This window comes from Etheostoma cragini, chromosome 16, assembly GCF_013103735.1.
Source record: "Etheostoma cragini isolate CJK2018 chromosome 16, CSU_Ecrag_1.0, whole genome shotgun sequence".
Classification (NCBI taxonomy): Eukaryota; Metazoa; Chordata; class Actinopteri; order Perciformes; family Percidae; genus Etheostoma; species Etheostoma cragini.
The window spans coordinates 21,779,227-21,803,956 of NC_048422.1; the positions used below are offsets into that span (position 1 = coordinate 21,779,227).

General features: G+C 39.7%; 1 protein-coding gene across 3 annotated transcripts in view; it reads left to right on the forward strand.

Moving 5' to 3' along the window:
• The window catches only part of ap3b1a (adaptor related protein complex 3 subunit beta 1a), a 61,608-nt gene that overhangs the window by 18,887 nt on the left and 17,991 nt on the right, over positions 1-24,730 (forward strand). For all 3 annotated transcript variants that reach the window (XM_034896083.1, XM_034896081.1, XM_034896082.1), the window contains exons 7-22: positions 1,630-1,812; positions 2,723-2,878; positions 3,810-3,907; positions 4,051-4,105; positions 4,193-4,264; positions 4,777-4,839; positions 4,985-5,117; positions 5,224-5,333; positions 5,507-5,683; positions 6,845-7,031; positions 7,894-8,024; positions 10,247-10,388; positions 11,775-11,952; positions 14,094-14,250; positions 16,355-16,403; positions 17,721-17,824. In XM_034896083.1, the coding sequence (XP_034751974.1) occupies positions 1,630-1,812; positions 2,723-2,878; positions 3,810-3,907; positions 4,051-4,105; positions 4,193-4,264; positions 4,777-4,839; positions 4,985-5,117; positions 5,224-5,333; positions 5,507-5,683; positions 6,845-7,031; positions 7,894-8,024; positions 10,247-10,388; positions 11,775-11,952; positions 14,094-14,250; positions 16,355-16,403; positions 17,721-17,824 (1,995 nt within the window). The remainder of the gene's footprint in view (positions 1-1,629; positions 1,813-2,722; positions 2,879-3,809; positions 3,908-4,050; positions 4,106-4,192; positions 4,265-4,776; positions 4,840-4,984; positions 5,118-5,223; positions 5,334-5,506; positions 5,684-6,844; positions 7,032-7,893; positions 8,025-10,246; positions 10,389-11,774; positions 11,953-14,093; positions 14,251-16,354; positions 16,404-17,720; positions 17,825-24,730) is intronic.

Consider the following 24,730-nt stretch of genomic DNA (forward strand, 5'->3'; position numbering starts at 1 on the left):
TTACCAAAACTGTATACAGTTTAATTTCCAAAGATAGATTGTCATAGTTTTTCCCTAAAACCCTATTTATCCTGCTGTAGATGAATCAGAAAGATAAAGAAGACTGATAGATCCAGCTTCAGAATAGTGTGATATTTGCATTCGTCATGGCATATGTCATCCCAGAAATGCTACTGATGTCTGCAGAAACATGCAAGCGCACATGATTGCAAATCTCAAATTCAGGTAATACTTACAAATATATAAATACTTCTTTTTTTATTATAAATAGCTGTCAAGATGTCTTGGCTGTCAAGACCAGTATACACTCGGAGGCTAGTTTATTAGGTACACCTCCAGTAACTTAAATTTATGAATTCCAACACAACAACAAATCTTCCATTCATAAAGCTTATAATAGTTCAGTATGTGTTAGAACTTTTTTAGAGAGGTGTTTGGAGGCTGAAATTTTTGCTGCTGTTGAACTGTGTTGCATTATACAGAGAGGTGTTTCTGTTATTTAGCCTGCCCTTGTTGATACAAATGGGTTGGACATAATATTAGAAATACCTCAGTATGATGCAACATCATTTAGCAGCCTCTAAAATGTTCATGCAGTTGAATCAACACCTCTCTAAAACTCTGTTACATATGAACATGCATTTTCATGCACGACTGTCGCTAGCTTTATCGTGTAATTACCCTCGCTTGATCTACCTGCAAGTGTCTTTCCTCGAATGTAACCAGGGTTTCAGTGGGCCCCTCAATAAATCTAACTTCATACATTAGTGTAATACCATGCAATTTAGTTGTTTGATCTTCCAGTGATCCATTTGTCAAGATTGGTGTTTGAATGTCAGAAAAACTAATCACCACTCAGATTTAAGGTCCTAATTTTTCAGAGAATCTACAGAAAGCAGCCGTGCACACACAATTTATTGCATACACACACATGCTCACACACAATCTATGCATGCTCATGACAATGCTGATGGGTAAATGTACTGGGTTCCCACAGGGCCACCGGGGGCCAGAAGGCTTTAATTGAGAAGACTAGATTCTGCTCCCTTTCTCTCCTTCTTCAGCCTCGCCTGCCCATGATAATGCTATTTGCATATTAATATGCTGCCATGTCACTCACTCACTCCCATAGTCAGTCTGTGAGCCAGCAGCCTCCCTTTCTCTGTAAATTGAACATCAAATGAGTTTTGTATCCGAGAAAAAATATATAATTTATGGAAGTAATATGAGTTACGCACACATTGATGGATGTCTTGCACAGTGTTGTGCAAAATAATGAGTAAAAACTTTAAGATGAAACCTTTTCCTTCTAATCATCAACTAACCACTTAGAGGCCAAACTGTGTGTATTGTAATCAAAGTGGTAAATTGGCATTGTGTTTTTTTTGTCCAGAGTCATTTCTATTAACCAGTTTGTAATTTCTCTTGAGTCTGTTTTACTTTATTAAAGCTTTTAGCAAAAGATAAAGTATTTGTTCAATTTGTCTAACAAAACAGGCCCATATTCTTACATCTTTCATTGACTTGAATGTTACTATTGGACAGAAAAAAAAGAATAAAAAACATCAGCATTTCCCTCATGACTTGGCTTTCCATTCTTCCTCTACTTTCCTTTAATCTTTTCTGTAGCTGGTGGCCGGCAGTGTGGTGTTGGCTTTTGAGGAAGTGTGTCCAGATCGCATAGACCTGATCCATAAGAACTACAGAAAGCTGTGTAACCTGTTGGTGGACGTGGAGGAGTGGGGCCAGGTGGTCATCATCTCCATGCTGACGCGCTATGCCAGGACACAGTTCACCAGTCCCTGGAAAGAGGTGAGGCACTCATCGCGCTGAGGGCGGAAACCAATGGGGATCCACATCGGAAAGTGGCAATTCATCATACTTAATTATGTTTTGCTTTGTAGGCATCTTTGGTAGTATAAAGGCTGTCGTGTGTTATAGTAGCAATCCCTAGTTATTTTCTCTACTCAGTCAGTTGCAAGACACTTCATGTCCAGTGCTCATGTGCAACAGAGGAAGAGACCTACCCAAAACATTCAAAGTGAAAGCCTTTCACAGTAAAACAATTGTCTTCTGGGTATTTGAGTGTTTGCCCTCTCTGTATAAATAATGTTTTATGAGTGCAACTGCTTTATCCTAAATTAAAAGTCTGGTGATACTTTATGATTTAAGAAATCTAATGAAAAAAACAAAACCTGCGATGAGTATATCCGCTAACAATTATTGTGTGTGAGCCTTGAAAATGAAACAATATGGTATGTTCCTGACCCATTATTTAAAGTTTACATGTTCAGCAGGACGCAAGAGTCTGACCAACACATTGTTGGTTTTGGTCGCTTCATGGGATTTGATGACCATAAGAAAGATATATTGAATAACACCAGCCTTATCCTTTTAAAAGTATAATTCTACAAATGTTCAAAAAGCGTATTTGTGTTTACAATTTTGGGGATTGTAGATTGTAAAATTTAACTTAAACTCCTGTATTACTTTTATACATTTCACAATATTGGAAACGTGTAATGGCTCTTCTATACAAGAGAGGTCTAGAGTGTTTTTGAGGCAATGAAAAACTATGTACCTATTTTTCTATATTTAAAACACTGCCAATATAAAATATTTAAAAACTCTTGGTGCCACTCAGTATTCAGAGTCCATTGAATCCACTGATAAATCCACTGAAAACATTATGGGTAAGCGTCGTGTTGTGTTTATGTTTCAGGGTGCCATGTTTGATGAGAACAATGAGAAGGCGTTCTATGAATCTGACTCTGAGGAGAAAAAAGACCAGACTGAGGCCCAACCTTACATCATGGATCCAGATCACAGGCTGCTGCTCAGGAACACCAAACCTCTACTGCAGAGCAGGAACACTGCTGTGAGTTAGCTGGACACTTAAACACAGATATATACCGCCATTTTTAAGCCATTGCAAATAGGGTGTGCAAGTGCACGTGCTGCTTTTTAACCTATCAAGATATATAAACATTGATCTAGGTGTTTGAGTTCTGCCTCTGCTTGTATCTCACCTTTTGTCTTGAGATAGAAGCTGCACTAATGCTGCTGTAACCCGGTATGGACGTACACACAGAAATGCATTTCAGGATACCTTTTCTTACACAAATAAAACACGCACACCTGGACACACAAAATACAATGACACACACACACACACACACACACACACACACATACTATACCTGCCATAGTGCACCCCACAAGATAAAAAAAGATGAAAGACAATGTGAGTGCAGATCTCCATCACCCAGGAGTCTCAAGGTCTCTGTCGCTGTGTAGCAGTGGGAGGAAAAATGCTCCCAAATGAAAGTGTTGATTAAAATGTAACATGCTGTGTCTTTACACGCGACAACACAGTGACATCCTCCATCTTCATAGGCGCCTGAAGCCTTTCATTCTGTCTGCAACGATGGACACACGTCCGCCTGCTATTTAAAGTTCTGCTGAAAAATTACCTTTTATAGAGTTGTGTCATGAGGGCTTTTGTAGAGCACTAAGAAATGTATGTCGAGGAATTTTATTTTAAGTTGGGTACACAGGTGGGAATGTACTGTTGGTGGTGGTGTAATAATAATTATAATATCAATGATAATCCTAGAGCCCTGTTAAAAAAGAAAGAAATTTAAGCGAGGAAAAGTAACATTGAAAAGCAGATTCTGGAAAGTGCTTGGAAATTTAAAGCAACAACACAAAGCAAGCAAAGATATTAGAAGAGGGTCTATTAAATGTTTTCAGAGGGATTAAAATGCGCAGATATTTCTATAAGTTCCGTCTGTGTTGGTGTGTTTTAGGTGGTGATGTCTGTCGCTCAGCTCTATTGGCATTTGGCCCCTAAGCATGAAGTCAACATTGTCACCAAATCACTGGTTCGACTACTAAGAAGCCACAGGTAATGCAAAAAAATATATACTGTCTTCTTTTGAGTCAGCTGTGATGAATGACTAACCATCTTCTTTCCACACAGAGTCCCCTGTTTGTCTGCGTCCATGTTGTTTATGTCTGAATATATTATTTTCTTTCCTTTGTGCACAGAGAGGTGCAGTACATTGTGCTTCAGAATATTGCCACAATGTCCATTCAGCGGAAGGTAAGTCTGCTTGTGAGCAGCAGAACAATAATGGTGTCATGAGTCATTGACACAGGTGGTCTGATAACACGCTTTATCTCCAAACAGGGGATGTTTGAGCCCTTCATGAAGAGTTTCTACGTGAGATCTACAGATGCCACACACATTAAAACACTGAAGGTAGGTGCTAGTTTATTTTATGCATTATTCTGTACTTCATTATGGGCTCAAATGAGGGCAAACAAGTCTTTGAGCTTGGGGAAAGGTTTTTAGTTTTTGGTTAATGTTATTCTTTTCAAACATGTAAAAACATATCTGCTGGAGATATTGACATTTGTGAGTGTGTAGAAAAGATTGGTTGTGTTAAAATAAAAAAACAGTGAGGTTACAGAAAGACAAAGATAATTGCTTTAATGAACATCGGAGTACAGACTCCACACACATACACACATTTAAGGTTAAAAGTACACATTTTTGGTTCTGCTTTTAATTGTGAAAGTAGGACCAAAAAATGTATTTCCTTCTCTACAAGTTGTTCTTTTCTACAACTGCAAATGTAAATTTCTCCCACAGTTTTGTGACTGGCACAAAGCGCTATTGCCTAACCAAAGGCTTTAAAATTGTTTCTTTCACAAAAAAATCTGTGAAACTCTATCATACTTCAACCAACTTCTCCCTTATAATTCTTGTAGTTGGAGATCCTGACCAACCTGGCCAATGAAGCCAACATCTCCACCATTCTGAGGGAATTTCAGGTTCGTGTTTTGTTAATCATTGCTTACCAGTATTTGACATCAACAAGTAAGGGTTACTTTGAGATTTGGGGTATTACACTTCCTCTGTGATTTTTAAACAGCTCCTTTGCTTTACTGTCCTTGTCCTGTTTTTTTTTTTTTTTAGACCTATGTGAAGAGCCAGGACAAGTCGTTTGCAGCCGCCACCATTCAGGCCATTGGCAGGTGTGCCACCAACATCTCTGAGGTGACAGACACTTGTCTCAGCGGTCTGGTGCTGCTGCTTTCCAACAGAGACGGTAAAATGCCTTCATTGATACAGATATCTGAGTGTTTACCTTCCTCTGTACGTTATGGTGCTGTGACTGCCCGCTTTTGTGAGAACTCGCTGTATTGCCGTTGCAGAGACTGTAGTGGCCGAGAGTGTGGTGGTGATAAAGAAGTTGCTTCAGACTCAGCCCACCCAGCACAGTGAGATCATCAAACACATGGCCAAGCTCTTCGACAACATCACTGTATGTTTCATAATTGTATTACTCGTACTGTTGATCCATTTGTATTTGTTTAACATGAGAGTTTAGACATGAACAAATTAATAGGTGTCATGTGTCAATGTGATATGTAGGCTTATACTGTTCTCTTGAGTAACTGCTGCTCTTTCTCTTGGATTTGTCACCCAAACTTGCAGGTCTCAATGGCCCGAGCTAGCATCCTGTGGCTGATGGGAGAGTACTGTGAGAGGGTGCCAAAAATTGCCCCTGATGTTCTCCGTAAGATGGCAAAGACTTTCACAGCAGAGGAGGACATTGTCAAGCTGCAGACAGTCAACCTTGCAGCCAAACTCTACCTGACCAACTCAAAGCAGGTACAACATCAACTACCAAGTGCCAGGAGACTTTTATTGTGTTGACCTGAACATGAAGCAAATTTGGTCCTGCAGAAACGCTCCTGGTTTCTGATACTAAAAAAAGAGATGAATCAGATTCCTGTTCTCTAAATGTGGATGTCGTCCTTTTACATTTTTTGTTACACTAGACACAGCGTTATCACCCAGTAATTGAACACTTCTGCAAGTCGGAGCTAAATGCTCAGTTTAAATATAAAGCTGTGAATGAGACAGCTTTAAGGTAATGGAGCATCTCCTAACGGAGCTTGGTGTCTCCAGGCCAATTCAGTGGGATGGGGTGATCTTGGCCTCTGAGCTGGGTTTATGAGCCCAGACGCTGCCTCCTCAAATGAGCACATCATTACACCTCTTGCTCCTCGTAATGGTTTGGGGAAGATAGAGAAGGAGAGACAAAGACAATTCAGAAAAGGATTTGGGTTACAATCCAGCTTTCAAAGCAGCTTTGTTTTTATGTCTGCCTAAATCATATATGTCAGTGCAAGTGTTCTTTCAGGTTGTTTTTTGGGTGGAGTAGGAAGGAATAGTTCAACATTTTGGGATCTTTTTTTTGCCAATATCTTAATTAAAAGATTGATACCACTCATGTATGTTCTTGAACTACAAAGCTGGAGCCAGGACACAGTTGAAAGACTGGAAACAGATGGGAACAGGCTAGCTCCATCCAAAGTTAAAAAGTAAACCAACCAACACCCCAAATGCTGTCCAACAAACATGTTTAATGTTGTTTGTTTAATAAAAAAAATGAGTCATGTAGAAATGTCTAGTTGTGGTTTTACGGGGACTTTCGTGCTGTGGCTACTTCGCACACTGTGAGCATAGGCATTGACTTGCTGTTTACTTGGTGTGCAGACATTAGAGTTGTAATGGTCAAAATAAAACAAATAAGTGTCTTTCCTATAATATGTCTATCTATTCCTTTTAATGGGTTTTTCCTCTGCTCTGCTGAACCATAAACCACCAATCTTTACTCACAAATGCCTACCTTAATCCGTGTCTGCTGTCTTGCATGTCACCCTATTTTTTTCTTCCAATCTCCCACCACACACACACACACACACACACACACACACACACACACACACACACACACACACACACAACCTCTCTGTCTGACCCCAGACTAAGCTGCTGACCCAGTACATCCTGAACCTCGGCAAATACGACCAGAGCTATGATATCAGAGACCGAACACGCTTCATAAGACAGCTGATAGTGCCCAACGAGAAGAGCGGCGCCCTCAACAAGTACGCTCGACGCATCCTACTGGCCCCCAAACCAGCCCCAGTGCTTGAGTCCGCCTTTAAAGGTACTTCATGCTTTTGTAATTTCAACCTCTTATCTTTATTTTGAAACACCTTCAATACTGTAAATACGTTGAATATTTATAACATTTAATACCATTCTTCTCCGGTTGGGTAATTCATCCAAAAGCCAATCACTGAATCTATATTAACTGGACCTCTATTTCACATCTAGTGACTCTATTTCCAGTAATATGCAAAGTTAATTCAGGCAGTGGTTTTATTATTCTGGTGTGTCTGTCTCTCTGAAGGGCAGTCAGGTCAGACCCTTTTACCTTGGACTAATGAGATGGGTAAATTATTGAGCTAATGCTAACCTTTTTTCAGACACTTGGAGGGAAAAAAATCTCCCTCATTTTGCTGTCTCCTCTCTCTCTCCCTCCTTAACAAAAAGGACAGAAACTGCCTTCTACAACATTAAAATTCAGAGGCAGTTTGCACTTACTGGATGTTTATGGAAAGCGTTAACCACCCCTGTCATTCTTAATATTCACAACTCAAGTCTTTTTTTTCTCTTTTCCTTTTGGTTTGCACAGTTTTTAGAGCAAACCTCCCAAGGCACAGCCACTGATTATCTTCCTGTGTTGACCAGTGGGGAAAGAGAAGAGTGTGTGCTCACAAAAACAGAGAGCTGATATTAAAAGCATAATGTCTTTACATGTATACGGCGGCATTTAGACACTGTCTCTCTCATTAAGGAGAGGATATGATCTTGATATCTGCAAATTTCTCCACCTATCTTTAAACTTAGCTTTCCTTTTATTTTCCATTTCTTTAAAAGTACCTCCCCCTTGCTTTGCACCACTCACACTTCCAACCCAGTACTTTTTTTGGTTTCATTTTCTTTCCTTTTTACTCTGCTTTCAGATCGCGACCGTTACCAACTGGGCACTCTCTCCCACAGCCTCAATACTAAAGCTACTGGATACCTGGAGCTCTCTGACTGGCCAGCTGTTGCTCCTGACCAGTCTGTGAGGAATGTGGAGGTCATTGAGCCAGTAAGGAGTCCACCTTCGTGACACACTCCTTATCATAGTTTTACTTCATGCGTGTCCAATTCGAAGTCACAGCTCTTATTGTCGCTTCACTTTCACCGTCTCTGCAGAGTAAAACATTTCTTTTCTTCTCTAACAAACAATAACGACTTGACACTATGGTTCCACATTGTTTTGAGATATGAAATACATAATATTTACTGTTATGGTTTATAGAGCTAAAACAATTAGTGGATGGCCAGAAAAACATTGTGCAACTAATCGTTTAAGTAACCTAATGCTGAGTGGAGGCGGTTGCATCATCTGGCAGACCTCCGCAGGGAGCTCTGTGCACTGGCGCCACAGAGGCAAGCCAAATACTGCTCATCCAAACACACTGCCCACACTGCCGTGACGCAGAGCTGGATTTGAATCAGCATATTTTTGGCATATTTTTACTCTTTAATAAAAAAAAAAGACCATTATATTCCAAATCCTTTGCGTTCCACTTCGGGGATTGCGTCGGTGCTGCAGGAAACTCCGATGGATGCATGTATTTTGCGTTTCCTTCCGCTTTCTTTGTGTTGGAATTTTAAATTCTGTGGATTTATGTGGACTATTGTTGACTGACCCTCAGATTTATGCATGGTAAATTGAGACAACTACCTTGAGTATCTGTCCAATCTGAGTTTTCTCTCGCACAACTATTTTGCAGCGGCTCTCTGCGTAGTTTAGCACCACTTATGATGATTCTGATTGGTTTAAAGAAATGCCATTAAACAAGCATGTTTCCCTCTCTCTTTGAATGCTATGTGGAGTAGCCAGACCCTCCTTCAGCGTTGCTTTGGAGGAAGGTCTGGCAAAGCAAGACTATGACCATTACCACTCATAAGAACTTGTTCAGCACTACTAACCAAATGTGCCAGGTTGAATTAGAGTTGGACATAACAATGATGAGCAGTATTTATATTGGCTTTTTATTATCTGGTTTTATTATCATTGTCCAAAGCCTAAAATCTCCTATTCCTAAAAGTGCTGTTTTAGGAATTCACTGAGCCTTTAAAAACATGAAACTAGTAGGCACCAGCTTCTCGCAGAGAACCACAGACAGAGAGGTCGCAAAGTGTTGAGAGACAGACTAACACATAGTTTTGGTCATTTCATGGGATTTGTTAACAAAAAGAAAAACTAACACCGGCCATTATACTTTACATGTTATTAGATAAACACAAACAATATTAAAGATGTGCATAAATCGGATTTAAAAATGAAATGGAATAGAAGATAAAAATAAGGTTAAACACATAAAGCAGAATAAAGAGAAAAAAACATTAGAGTGACAGATGAATGAATGAATGACCCCACATTTGATTTATTTAGAGGCCTTGATTTAAAGGAAGTGAAAGTTGGAGCAGACCTCAACACTTTGACCAATGAGAAGCCTGATGAATCATAACTTTATTGATGAGACTATTTGCACTTTTATTGGATGTTTGAAAAAGACATTTACTGGCTTCCAACATTATTATTTACACCAAGTTTTGTGGGATGTATCAGTTTGTTTTGGAGAAATTCACTTTTATTCCTCTGCTCCATTCTGCCCCAAACCAAGACCTTTTTGTGCGTTGAATAAGTTTACAAAACAACCAAAGGGAAAGTGATTCTTTTCAGTGAGGGATATTATTGATTTGGTTTTCCCTCTCTGAGCACCAGCTTTATCTTTGTTACTTTGTGGCTGCTAATGGGGATGCTAATAAAACAATAAAAAACAAAAAACTGAACAAAAACAGCCTTTGTTTTTAACAAACTTTATTCCTAGTTTTAAATATAATGTTGATTTAACAGAAACGATATCTGGTAACTTGGGAAATCTGTGTTGTCCTGGAAAAACTAAGTGCCAGCTAAAACTGATTGGTTGAGTTTGGTTAATTAACTAATTCCATTATTTCGTATTAAAGCGATTGAGAGGAATACAGTATGCATAACCACTATATCCAGCTCTTTACGAACAGCTAATGCCTACGTGCTGTACTCTTTACTTTATGTGAATAGTTTGCTCTGTAATCATACAGTATTTGTAATGACAATGCAGTTGCAGAGTGATTTTTTACCTCCAAAGCTAAAACGTTTGGCGAATGCCTCTAAATATGGTCTTAGAATAATCAAAATCTGGTAGTATGCTCATCCCTAAATTATTAATCTTTTTGATTTAATTGAACTCACTTGCCGCCACTATGTCTTTTTAGGTGCAGGAGTGGGCACCGTTAGTTGGGAAGACCAAGAAACCCAAATCTGACAAGTTCTACTCGGACAATGAAGAGGAGAAAGAAGAGGAAAGATCTGAGAGCAGTGGCAGCGAAGACAGCAGCAGCAGCAGTAGCAGTGAAGGTGTGTTTCTGTCTTTGTGTTTGAAGGTGTATATTTTTGTCTTACAGATAGATGGTGACAAAATGTGGTGTTGTCCTCATGGAATAGTGTGTTTAAAGTACTAGTACAGTCCCTGTTCAGAACTGCTTTGCCTGTGGGATTGCTGCTTGAAGCTTTCTCCAAAACCATTATTAACCAAATTACTCACAGAACGGACCCAAAGCAATTCTATGCAACCACACTGCAGGCCCTATGGCCTACTACTGACTTACTGTGTACTTCAGAGGAAAGCATTGTACTGCTACATTTACCTTACAGAACGTTGCAGATTCAGAATTTCAATCTCAACCTTTTATTGTTTGGTTGTTTAGCTTTATTCACAGTTTATTCATATTACATTTCCAATGCTGTCCAAACTGCTGCAAATTCCAAACCCCCAAGTTCATGGGATAACTCAAGTGTGAAGTAGATTGGATGAATGGTTCATGAGATAGTTTACACACACACACACACATACAGAGATTCCCAGATTAATTAAAGTAATAAAATCTTGAAGATTTCTGGTTAATAATTGGTGATAACACAAAGTGTAGTTTGATGCCCTAGTCCCAGAATTCAAAGCATGAAACCCTCGTTGAACTTGGTCAGAAACACAACGGAGGAGTAACTGGTGTATCTGTGTACAGTGCAGCCAAACAAACGTCAGATTAAAAATGAAGAAGTAAGTTAATAATGGTGGATCTGATTTCTTGCTGCACATGGCGCTAGTAGTTTTGCACACAACAAGCACATACTGTAGAAGTTGGTTGGTTGGTTAGCTGCTTCTTGTTTCATTACTTTTTTCAATATTTAAAACTGATGGAAAATGACATTTTTGATTAACAGTGTGTGCTAACTTTTTTGTACTAAAACAATCCGTTACCTTTGACTGCTTCACAATAAAAGCCACCCCACGTTTTGCCAGTGGAATGTTATTAATGTGGAGCAGCAACTATAGGATATGTTCATTTAGTGTTACCAGTAACTTAATACAGCTCTGATACAATATTAGGAGAGTGAACGGTGATATCAATGAGATAAAATAAAAAACAGTTGTGTTGAATTACATGCATGGCTCATTTCATGTAAATGCTGCGTGTACGTGTAATTTGAATACCTGGGTGTGAATGATGTACTCCGCCACTAACAATGAAAACTACTACATACAGAGGCCTTTACAGAATGTAAATACATTGAATGCCTTTTGCTGAAAAAATCCTGACCATAAAAGTGATCAAAAACAGGGGTTTGATTTCATGAAAGTACACAATCTATAACTTAGATTCACCAGACTTATGTTTTATGTTCTATCTCTCTATCTACACAGTTAATACTGACATACTACATATAATCTGTTTGTCTGCACAGAGTCAGGCAGTGGGAGTGAGGAGGAAAGCAGTGAAGAGTCAGACCATACCTCCAGTGATTCTGGAAAAAGTTCCAGTGGATCTAAAAAGAGCTCCAGTGAATCTGACTCAGAACAAAAAAAGAAGAAAAAGACGATCAAGGCACCGCACAAGAAAAGCAAACCAACTGCTGCTTTCAGGTACAGTTAAACCCCTCCCGTCTGTGAGACTCGGAAGGCATCAATTTTCTTGTCCAGATGTTACCTTTTTCCTCTTTGTTGCTTAGCTAGTGAGACAGGTGTGTGCTTGTGAGAAGCCGTAGTCAGCAACAAATGTTATCAGCACTTTGCTTCATCAATAAACTCAAACCCACATCTGTTCACAAACTTCAGCCATTTTTATAATCTATATGACAACCCACCGTCTGGCATTACTTCCTTCTGTTCAGCTTGCGCTTCATCAGGTGTGTTTGCCAGGAAAAAATAAATTGCAGAGAATTTAGATTCTTATACTTGTTGGAGTTTTATCTTTGCACCAACAGTGAGGATGGAGTTTTTGTGATATATGATGATACAAGATGAATCAACACAGATGTAAATCTTAAGCACCCCATGTAGCAGGATACATTTCAAACTAGATGCTGTCTACACAACAGCAATGTCAATGTCCACGTCAATTTATTTATATAGCAACTAATAAAAGGTAATAATATCTGTCCTAACGGGAAAGAAAAGCCAAAGTGATTTAAAGTGTTAGAGGGTAGGGGCGGATTTAATAGGAAAAGGTAAACTGTTCCACAAGATAGAGGCGGCTACAGCAAAGGGTCCATCACCTCTGGTTATGAGCCTGGTTTCTGGCCCATCCAGGAGGAGCAGATCTGCTGATCTGCCGCTAATCCTTGGATAGATTTAAAAGTTAACCGTAAGATTTTAAAATGTTATGTGTGTGTGCGAGTGTTTGTGTGTGTGTGTGTGTGTGTGTGCAACCCTAACCCTAATTAAGAAAGGTTCAAATGAGAATTCTTCATTTAGTCCCTAAATCTAATGCCATTTTGAACAGGACCAGATAACATTATTTAGTCCTTTAAGAGATGGAAAAACACCAAACAACCAAAGTTCAGTAAACACATTCACTAATCACCAAAGTTAGCCCAATTCAATGTTTTCAGATAGGAAGGAGGTAACCCTATAGTCTTTTAGTCTTACACACATATTGTTCTGTAAAACCCTGCTCTCTTGCTCTCTCTCTCTCTATCTCTCTCTGTCTGTCTGTCCCTCTCTCTCTCTGTCTCTGTCTCTCACATACATACACACATCTGGCTGAAAGAGCTGCTAGAATATTGTTAGTGTGAGTTCCATTAACAAGCTAATCAAGGAGAATTTTCCTCCAGTAGCGTAACCCACATTTACATGGCTAATGGATAATGACTTTTGAGTGGTCATTTAACAGCCTGGTGTTGCAGATGAATGAGATTTGAGTCATTACTACTAAATATGCTCACGTACACTCTTACACATTGGAAAATTCAGTTTCTTATACACTCTACTTCATTTGCTTGCAGACACACAAAACTCCCACAGAATGTACCAGATTTTGCTGTGTGACAGGCCGCCGGCTGACCCTGTTCTCTCCATTAGAGATTATAATTAGAGCAACTTACCCCAGTGCTCAAACACACACAAACACTTGCACACACACATAACACACAGTAATTAGAGTAGCTCACCCCAGTGCTTCCACAACAAACACAGCATAATGCCCTCATTATGGCCCAGTCATTTCAGGCAGGGCCTAATCAGGCCCACTGTGATTTATATCACTTTTTCCTGTTCGCAGCAAATGAAATCTGTAGGCCAAATTAATACTGGCTTTTCATCATCGCCCAAGTTAAAAAGCCAGTTACCGTCACAATTCCCCTCATTAATTTAACTGCTGAAAATCCCAGGCAGGCGGAGTAAACACTCATTATCGGGACAAATTGAAGAGGGACAGAGCAAGTGAAAGAGAAAGGAGAAAGATGGAAAAAATCTTTTCGAGTGAATGCAACATTGAATTAACTTCACAAACAAAAACAGATTGATCGTTGTTGTTCTGACTGGGCAACAACGAGCTTCAGCTTTTGGTTCAAATGAACAATAAAAAAGAAAAGGGATACGATTTAAGATATAAGTTTGCTTTGCCTGATGATTTTTAGCCTATTTGTTCAAATTTTATATTAATATGGAAACTGTATGTGTTAAATGTAAATGTGCAGTACCATTATTTTCATGTGCAGAATGTATTCTATTAATTCTAATAATGCCATGTCTGAGGCTATGTTTGCTGTTTTTCTGTGTTTCAGTGACTCGGATGAAAACGGAAATGGACCTGTAGCCCAAGCTACCAGCTCGTCAGCCGAAAGCTCATCCGACTCAGAGACAGACTCCGAGGACGATTCCGACTCAGACTCCCCCGCAACACAACAGAAGAAGAAAAGAGATGTGAAGTCAAAACCCAAGGTAACTGCATGATTTAGTTGGGTTCATTGGGATTTAGGATGAACATGGTTTAACCGAGTAGCAGAAATATTTTGAACACAGTGCAAGAGGCAGATCAGAGAGAGCCACAAAAATAAAACCTGTCGTACAACTCTTTACCACACAATCTTTACCATACAACATCTTTACACCATTCTTTACTCACTAGACGTTTTGAACTATCTTTCCTTCATTAGGATGATGCCTGAGGTTGTTTCCAGTCTTTTGATCAGTCATTAGGCCTAGTCCACACATACGTTGGTGTACTTAAAAAAAAGTGTTTTTCCGTTGTTCGTTCTCCCAAAAATCTGGTCTACACAAGAACTGTTAAAAAATAAATCTCTGTCTAAATCAAAAACGTGAAAGCGCTGTCAAGGGCATGGCAAAGCAACAGGCAGCAATATAAGCCTAACCCTAAATCCATGTTGGCCAATCAGATCCCTGAGGACTCATAAGCCAGACGCTACATGCCTGCAAGGGTGCATCGATTGCTCCATAGCGCATTTGGACGCCTCGTTTTAAAATAACAGATTATAAGGATGTGTGGTTAGGTGTAGCTATACTCTCTTGTTTTAATGGATGGCTTGATTAGACTGCTCCAAGACGATGGAAAACCCTTTATAAATATAAATGAATGATTAACATAACAAGTTAATTTATTTCTGTAACTTGGACTTTAGAATAGCTGAAATACAACAAAGTTAGGATTCCGTGAACTGATGTTTTTGCAACTACGTTCGCTCTTCGTGATAGCATGATAGTTTCTCTTGATTTTATTTTATGATTCCGGGTCATCTGGATATCCAATAAGATCTAAATAGAATAAACAAGTATGCTTAAAATTATGTATGCAAAATATACAATAAGCTTAAAACATCCATCCAATAATACAGGACTTGGAACGAGTTACTGGAATCTATTGTCGCCTCTGAAAAGTAACCACACTGTTGGAAATGTCGGGGTGTACTTCTATATAAAAACATTAAAAACAAACAAATGCTTGTGTCAACCTTTGTAGCCGTGGCAACACGCTGCATGCAATTTTATCTTATGCATTTATCATACTTCAATGCATAGTTTCAGCTCACTTTCACTTTGCAAACACGATTAATGGAGAAAGTCCTGTTGTAGTTCTGTTCTGTTCCAACTGTATAAAGACCAGGTTCTCCCGGGGAGTTGTTGTTCCTCTGGAAAACATGTGGCCAGAGCGTCAAAATTACAATTTATTTTGTGGGATATAATTCACTTCTCTGTTATCAGCTTTCTTTTTTCTTTCATTCAGCCTCTTTTTTTCTTACCGGTTATGCTCACCACATTGTTTCTCAATCTCCCTTTCCTTTTCTGCACTATGAAATTCTCATTTCATACAGTTTGTCATTTGGTCATGGCCTATGAATTATGCATTGTTCCCTCCCTCTCTCTCTCTCTCTCTCTCTCTCTCTCTGTCTCTCTCTGTTGCTCTTTCAGACCTCCGTTTACTGACAATGTTTCTGTCTCTATTACCGCCACCAAGCGTCAATCAGAGAAGATCTGATAAGATACGGCTCTAACTTTATTGATAGTTTTCACTCCCATTCCTCACTCCCTCCTGTTTTATTTTTTTCCCTTCCTTACTGCTTCAGTCTGGAGTATGCAGAGTGGAATTTTATGGTTCTGGTGACGTGAATTTTATAGTTATGGTGACGTGAATGGAGCCTTGGTTGGTTAGGAGCGGGTGGAGAAAGGGTGATAAAAGTGCTTGTATGTTTAAATGCATTTTTTATTGGGCCGGTAGTGGGGCTGGCTAAAGCCGTGTTTAGTAATTCCCACAAGTTAACACTTGACAAGCCGACCGCAGTCGCACAAGGTGGTGTGTATCGGTTGTGACAGGATACTGTGCATAAGTGGTCATGTATACATATAAATGTAGAGTATCTGTTTTTGGGATAAATGTGTCATGAGAGACACTGCTAGTAGAATTTAAACATTTCACCCACTGAATAGAAACATAATGTCACTACTTTTTGTTTTGAGGGGTCATTTTTCTACCTGGTCCTCTTCTACTGTGGTGCTCATAGCATGTTGCCGAGTTTGTTTTATTTTTCAGGTGGAAGTGACTTCCAAGGTGGAAGTATCCTTACTGGATCTAGATGACTGTGAGTTTATCTACACTTTCATGCTGTAAATCAGTCAATTTTTGACATCTATCAAGATTAAAGCTGCAGCAGCCCCATTGAGAATTATTGCCCAACTTTGCAGTTTCCCTTAGTTCTCTTAGTTTGTTTAGCTTGTTGCGCTTTTACTCCCCACAAATTCTGCTCACATAGACCCACATAACCAGCAGGCTCCAAAAAAGCTCTGATAGATGAAATGTATTCTACCCGCCCAATACCAAATGACAGGCAGAGAAATTTAGGAAATTCCCAGAGAAGAAAGTCGAGCATCTACCATATAATGACCCAGATATTTTCTCTGAAGCTGAAGGAGCCCCCAGAAGAAAACTACTGAGTGTATGTAACCATGCTATTCCAGACGTTCAGTGCATGGTGCTGGCATAAAGCCTAACAAACTTTCCATATAAATAAGACATATATGATATATAATTTAATACACATCATTTAAGTGAAAGAAGTTTTTACAGAATAGATTTGTTTCTCACAAACAACAATAGGTTGTGGCCCAACAAAAATGACATGCTTATAACAACAGCACTTTAATTCAACCAGGCCGTCAATTACATCTCATGTAACTCTGTTAGAACTTATGTATTAATGAAAGAAATATCTCCAATAAAATCCCGAAAGAGTTTATAAATCACTTTTGTTCTTAAATGAAATTGAATGTTGCTGAAACTAGAACCAGCAGGGCACCCTGAGAGTGCACACCTTTGCTAAGGTATGCTCTATCCTGCAATGTTAATGCAGTGTGATTTTTTTTTTTCCCCAATCAGGAACTCATTTTTTTCAGTTATTTAGACTCCACATGAATGCAGCAAAAATGCTGCAATGTTAAAGCTATAGTGCGTAGTTTCTGTCACCCTTGTGAGGAATGTCAACAAAACTGTTTGCGCGTCCACATGATACAAGCCTTCTGTGATCCGTTGTGTTTTTCCTTGGCTCTTGCTCACCCATTTCATTAAGTTTCATGAAAACTGGGCCAATACGTTTTGCATAATCCTGCTGATAGACGGACAAACAAACCAAGCCAAAAACGTAGCCTCTTTTGCGGAGGTACATATTGAAAGCACACAGGCCTGTGTTGATACTACGATTCCTAATTGTACCTAACTGCGGGCACGTGTTATATGGTAGTTGGCCCTTTTTTGACCAGAAAAGCAGTGAGCATAGATTAAAAGCCACTATGTGTAAATTCCATTCCATCAAAAAAGACACTGTAATAGACAGTAATGCATGACACTACTACATAGTGGCTTTAACAAGCTTAACGTTTCAGTTTTCTTTGTTTTTTTTTAGTTTCTGCTGCACCAACAAATGCACCGAAATCTTTGGTTGTCTCTTCAAGTTTGCTGTCCGACCTGGAGGGCCTTTCTCTCTCCAACATCTCCTCCACAATGCAGGTTAGTATACTATACTTGTGTGGGTGTGTGTGTCTGCAATCCAAACACACAACATGACATTTCCTCCATCAACGTGTGTTGAGAGTCAATTGTTCCTTTTTTGTCGGACACAGACAGAACAGCAGAGCAGCATATGAGATTGTGAAATGAACCTCTCTCCCTTGTGGAACATTTCTGCTCCAGACGCCAACTACTGACCTTTTCTGCCTTCTTATATTTATAGCCAGTCAGGATGGTGGAACTGCTCTTCCTGTTTCCTATATCTCTTATAGTCTGTCTTTCCCACCCTGGCTGTCTTTTGCTCTTCCACACCCTTGAACTCTATTTCTGTGTCTCATCTATGAGTCCACCCACTGTATTTCTCTCCCCCCTCTCTCTCTCATCTCTCTCCTCCTCTCTGTCACCTTCCATCTCTCTCCGTCAGATGTTGTGTCCCTTGTGTCTCGGTGTTGTGTATATCTGATGGTTGACCTTTCCAAGTGTGACGGCTCCTTTCTCTCCTCTCTCTACTTGTCTGTATATTTTGTATCTTGTCGTCGCCCCCCCCCCGGGAGGAAAATGTCCAGACCATTCTTTCTGATGTTGCTGTGTCTATTTTATGTCTCATAGCCAGCAGGTCTGTGCTAGCTCTGCTGTTTGAAGATTTTAATTCAGAACACTGATGGTGATTTTTAATGGCCAGCGTTTATCCAGGTGTTTGACTCGTGCTTTTCTTTTGGAATTGCTGCTTTGCAATAAAAAGATTACTTACAGATACACTTACACTGTAGATATATTTAAATTTTTAAACGTGTAAGTACAATTATTTTACCTTAAGGATTTTAGATTTAAAAAAAAAAAAAAAAGCGTCTCTCAGGGAGAGAAAAAAATCTTTTTATGAATTAAAATGTCCAAAAAATGCATTTCACCAAAAGTATTGCATTTACAATAAAATAAAATAATTAATTGATAGACTGTTGACTTGTCCATTAATCATGTGTTAGTTGTACTTCTACAATATACAGAAAGAGAAAACGTTGCAATGAGAGACATTTGTGAAAAGAATGTTAATTCAAAAGAGTTTTACAGTTTAAGTTATTTACTTTTTGGATTGTGAAGTTAATTTGATTTATATGGTGCAAAATATAAATTTGTCTGAGAGGGTTTTTTCAATGTCAGCAGCATATGACAACGTCTTGCTTTATTGCCAAAAGTTTAACAAGATCAATAGCACCCTCTTATATGTAGGCTACATTTATAGCAACAGTCAATTAGCTTAACATTACAGTTAGTTATAACAGACAGTAAGAAAGGTGATTTGTCCGATTTAGTTTTAACCTCCACCTTCCACCTATAAACTCTTCTAAAGTAGAGAATTTCAGGAAAAGTATGAAGAAAAAAGATTTGGGTCCCATGGCATGAAAATGTCACTTAATGAGTTTTTTTTTAACATTAATATGAGTTCCCCCAGATTGACTATGGTCCCCAAGTGGCTAGATACGGTGATAGGTGTAAACGAGTCCTGGGTATCCTGCTCTGCCTTTGAGAAAATGAAAGATCCAATGGGCCGATCTTTAATCCTGCCCGTTATGAGGTCATAAGGGGCAAGGTTACCTCCCCTTTCTCTGCTTTGCCCGTCCAAAGAATTTGGCCCACCCATGAGAGAGAGAAATCATGGCTTTCAAATGAGCAAAGTCGCAGTTGGTCAGGGCCACACCCCCAACCTCCACCTTGCCCCCCGTCTCTCCTCCTCAAAAGCTACAGACTCAGAAATGGCACGTCCTAAGGAAAGCTCATTGTGGGACTGGCTGTAGTGGCTGTAATTCTGGGAAAGATACTTTAGATATGGTATTAAGGGACCACTAAGGTCTATATAAAAGCATTCAAAGAGCACCATGTCATGGGACCTTTTAAGACTTTATGCTAATGCTTTAAAATGACTGATTTCTCTGAATTGGTGTTCACTTTTTATGGGACACAATTTGGTTACCTGCATGTAGACAAATGTGTTTTTTAATAGCTGTTTGAACGGCCTCCACACTGTCCTAGGTCTGTTCTTGTACTTAGCTTTGTGGGGAGTGACTCTATATTCCTAGTGTGCCCGCCTGTCAGTCAGGATGACTGACAGCTGCTCTTAGGACAGTGTTTATGCAGCACCAGTCTTGTTAGTCACTCTCTCCTCCTCAGGTGAAGGCCATGGAGTAATAGAGAATAGAAATGCAGATTAGAACAGGGAACTTTTTGCACATCAACATCTGATTTGGAGTCAATTCTATGCATAAATACATGACGGGCATCGGGATTCATAGACAAGGGTAAATAACCTTGGCTTTATTCACACTTGCCCCTCCCCGTGCATGCACACGCTTACATACCACACACACACACACACACACACACACACACACACACACACACACACACTGGCCCCAGTGTCATTTCTATTTCTCAGCAATCTGCCCACTGAGGCAGCGAGTCTGTCTCAGCTGAGCGCTCGGGCCCTTTTAGAGAATTACTGCATGGTTATCAAAGGCATTTAGATTAACCCTAGTCACTGTCTCTGACCCACCTCTTCTGTCTCCTCCTCCTCTCCCCAGTTTCTGCATGCTACCGCTCTCTCTAATAACATTTTGACATTAGGATCTCTCACAAATGCCTCTTAAATCCCCAACACCCTCCCCACCCCGCCCCAAACCTCTTCCGACCGCTGTCCGTGTGTGCGGTGGGGTGGCTGAGGCTGATAACTTTTCATTCATAATTAGCAGTCAGCGAATAGGGCTGCGTTGGGGGGAAATTGAACTGTCAGCGGTGGGGCGCATGGCGTTTGACCCCATCACGCCCGGCGGGGGCCATCATAATTTGTTCATTTGGTGTCCATCAGGCGGGCGCCAGCTCGCCCCCTTCTCCTCCCCCGCCTCCCTCCTCACCCCTCTGACCTCACCGGAGTGGGCGCTCAGGGGGTTCACGTCTAATTATGAATCAGCAGAAGGACCCCAGGCGCCACGAATATAGCAGCCCCTGCCCTCCAAACCTCCTGCTGCCACTCAAACTGCAGAGATTGCCTCTTAAATAGGAATAAATGCCCACACAGAAATAGCTGTGCAGCAAGTGGATACTTTGGAAATTGTTTGTTCTTTAATGCAGCTGTGGAAGCATTTCTTTTCTCACTCGTTTTTTGTCTGTGTATATATTTGTGTTTTGGCATTTAATCTTTTCTGTTTTCCTCCTTTTGTCAGTTGTGTTTGTCCTTTTCCAAAGTGACAGAGTTGATGACAGCGGCCCCTAAAAATGTTGTGTTTTTTTTTATTGTTGGCTGCAACAGCTGAGACTTTGACATATCTAATCAAATCACCTAGCTAATGTATTACTGTAAGCAAGTGAATTAGGGTCCTAACCGTTTATCTGGAAATCCAAAAGCATTAATAAGCTGCCATATCCATGCTTACATGAAAACATTGCTGTGGTACTATGCAGCTTGTTTCTTTCAGTCATGGAGTGACTATTCAGATCCTTTACTCAATCAAAAATAACAATTCCATTGTATAGAAATACTCCATTAAGTACATGCATTCTAATTGTAGTTAATGTGTGACATTCTTAAACTATGACAGAATTAGAGATGCTACTCTAGATTCAAGAAAATAAAAGACTCATGAACCAGTTGGTATAAAAGTATATTGGTATATTTTCCTTTTGAAATGTAGACGTATACGTAAAGAAAATGGAAATACTCAAGTAAACTCCACTGTTCTATGTTCTGTAGCCCGTGTTATTGTATGTATAACATACTTTTAATCCACAATGAAAACGATCATTAGTTGAAGCCATAGTTCTATAAAATATCCCACTTGGACAGTTTTTTAATAATACTTGCAAAGCTAAATGAAGGACAATACTGTTTCTGAATAACAATCCAGTATTATTGCTAATGCTCTTTAATGAAAAATTTCAAAATTAATCATTTTAAAATACCTAATTTACTGACAAATTGGCATAAATGAAGTAACCTCTGTCTATATGTGCTGGAGAGACTTCTTGTTACATTGAAGTAGTTTTAGATGGCTGTAGTAACATTTATTTAATCCAATTTGCAGTCAAGGTCTTTGTGACGCCCCTCAATTAATTGTCATCTCCTGACTGAGGGGAACAATTAGGCCCTAAAGTCAAACACATGTCCTGTACCTTTATACTCACAACTCTTGTAGAGCATAATGTAATCCTGTCCCTGGTGTTGGAGGCAGACGGTGTCTGAAAAAAACAGAAATGGATTTTCAATATATGCCCATACATCTCTGTACTCCCCGCACCACTTTCTTTTAAATTGTCCCTCTTATGCACATGGCACAAGGCTACCCGGCTCCAGTTAGCCCTTTTTGAATATGTCAGCGGGATTTTCAGGTCATTTGCCAGAGAGGGTGCTGGGAGCGTGGCGTCCAGGCTCTGAAGGTGACTGGTGTCTGTGTCATCCATCACGGGAGCTTCCTTTAAGTTGATGCATAATAGAGCCTCTCAATCAACTTCCTCCCTCATTGTCACCTCCCTCCTTCCTGTCCATGATGGAGAATGGGAGCCTAAGAAAGAAAGGGAGACTGACAGAGATGTCAAGGTTACATCCCTCTTCTGCTCTTATTTACACTTGAGGTGTTATGGGCTTGTCCTGATTAACAGGGCAACAATGGATGGAAGAGTGAAAGGGCTTCTGTGGGTACTAGTGTCAGACTTGAACTGTCCACTGTGTCAAATTGGTGATAATAAGCAGTTTGAAGCCCTGTCCTGTCTCCGTCCCTTCTCCTGTTGCTGCCACCTGCTCGGTGGCGAGACGGCAGACAGGACGTTAAAGCCGGATGCGTCTGTCAGAAAGGTAAATCTCTGTTGTGATGGGCTGGCAAACATTATGGCCAGCTTTATCGACACCGACTGCTCTGACACATCCAAAAGTGGCCCAATAAATTTGCAGGCTTGCGTTGGCGCGACGGGCGCTTGTGAGGGCACCGCGGCTTTGCAACACTGCACGGATGTTTGTTTGACCTCCTTTACAGGCGCTTGGGCGGTCAGGGCACAAGAGACACTGCTGCTCTGTCAAGGGGACTGAGAGATGGTGTTGTTTATTATAGTCGTGTTTATTTTGTATCTAATGTGACCTAGGCAGGCTATTGTTTCAACATGTTTTATACTGGTACCAATATGATACTCAAACTGCAGCTACAAGTCTATTTGCTGCTACTGAAGACTTACATCTTTGAAAATCGGTCACAAATATACTCAGTGGCCAGTTTATTAGATACACCGAGCTTAAACTAATGCAATTTGGAGGCTTCAGTTTGTGGTGCTCTGTGGGTAATGGAGAACATGCACTTTACATGCACTGTAGTAACCTGGTTACTGTAAATTTTCATACATATACACGAGCAGCCATACAAATTCACCTAAAATATTGTCTCTAAGATTAGCTTTATGTTATCTGATTTAATTAAAATGGTCCGTAAATATCGAATCAAGCATAAGTAAACAGGATTGAAGAAGACTGACTTTTTTGGAAGTCAACTTTCTATACTTTGCAGTAATTTTCATCTCTTGCTGCTACAATACAAAGATAGTGAGGGTTTTATTTCTCCACTGATGTTGTTGTATGTCAAACCCATTCTTCATCCTCAAACACGCCACATGACAGGTCGTCGGATGATGCCTCGCACATTATTCTCACCCGAGTCAGAACACACTCCCAATGCGTCCAGCTTAATAACACAATGTACACAGACACCAGTCAACACTGTGGGCTGTAGAATCGTGCCTGCATGTTTCCCCTGTTTCCACATATCACATTTTCAGTCATATTCGATAAGCTTAATGAGTTTAACACATCTTGTTAATCATTTAAATCATTCAGTCAGTCATGTTATTTACAGGATCTGTAATGCTAAACGCTATATTTCACACTATTTTTTTCCCTCTTGTCACTCTTCTGACTTTTATTGTTTTAGTGTTTGTTTTTTAATCACTTTGAGGCAATAAATAGGAATTGTTTTTTGTCTCTGAACTCCTCATTTACACCAGTTTTGCCTCTGTGTCAGCGTATGAATACATTTAGGTGTTGTAGAGGGTGTGAAAAAGCTTTGTTTGCCCTGCTATTTTGAACTAATTAGTGCCGTCACTCAAGGCAGATGGATCTCTGTAACATGAAGAAACTACTCAAAGTTGTCATTTATTGTGTGATGCTTTTTATTACTTTGTTTTGTTGAAGTGTCTGAAGTTTATGCCCATTAGGTGAATGTTGTCACGTTTGACAATGCAATATGTGTATGATGTGTGTTGTGTGGGCTGACCTACCTTTTTGTTTTTGAAGAGAGCTGACAGTTGCTACCGTCAAGTGGAAAAGTGAAAGTGTAAACAATGTTCCTCTAATTTTTGCTAATGCTTTTCCCTTGCATGGTGTTACAGCCACAGCAAACAAACACAATTTAAATGTGACTTCCAACATCTAATAACACCAAACCCGAGAATAGGCAAAGTAAATGCAGGTTTATTCACAAATTAAATATTATTGATTAAACCAAAACTATGGGAGTCTGGCGATCTGGCCAAAAAGAACAAAAAAAAGGGAAGAAGCCTGAGGAAAAAGAGAGCAGGGCAGGGAGTACGTAACATCCCCACCCTAAATTTGTGACTATTTTTTTTTTTTTTACAAGAGAAAAAATGTATAATTATCACCAACCATACTGTGACAATGTACAACCTACATAACCTACAAATGTGCTTAATGTTTTTCAATAAGATGTTCGCAATAAGATGATCACGGCTCAACTTGACTCTACTCTACTGCTCTTTTTTGGTTTTCCAAAAACTAAAGTCCTGTATAATACCTGGTACTTTTTTGGTACGAGGTTCCAAGTGGGCTGACTCGACACTAGAAGGTGGATTTAAAACACT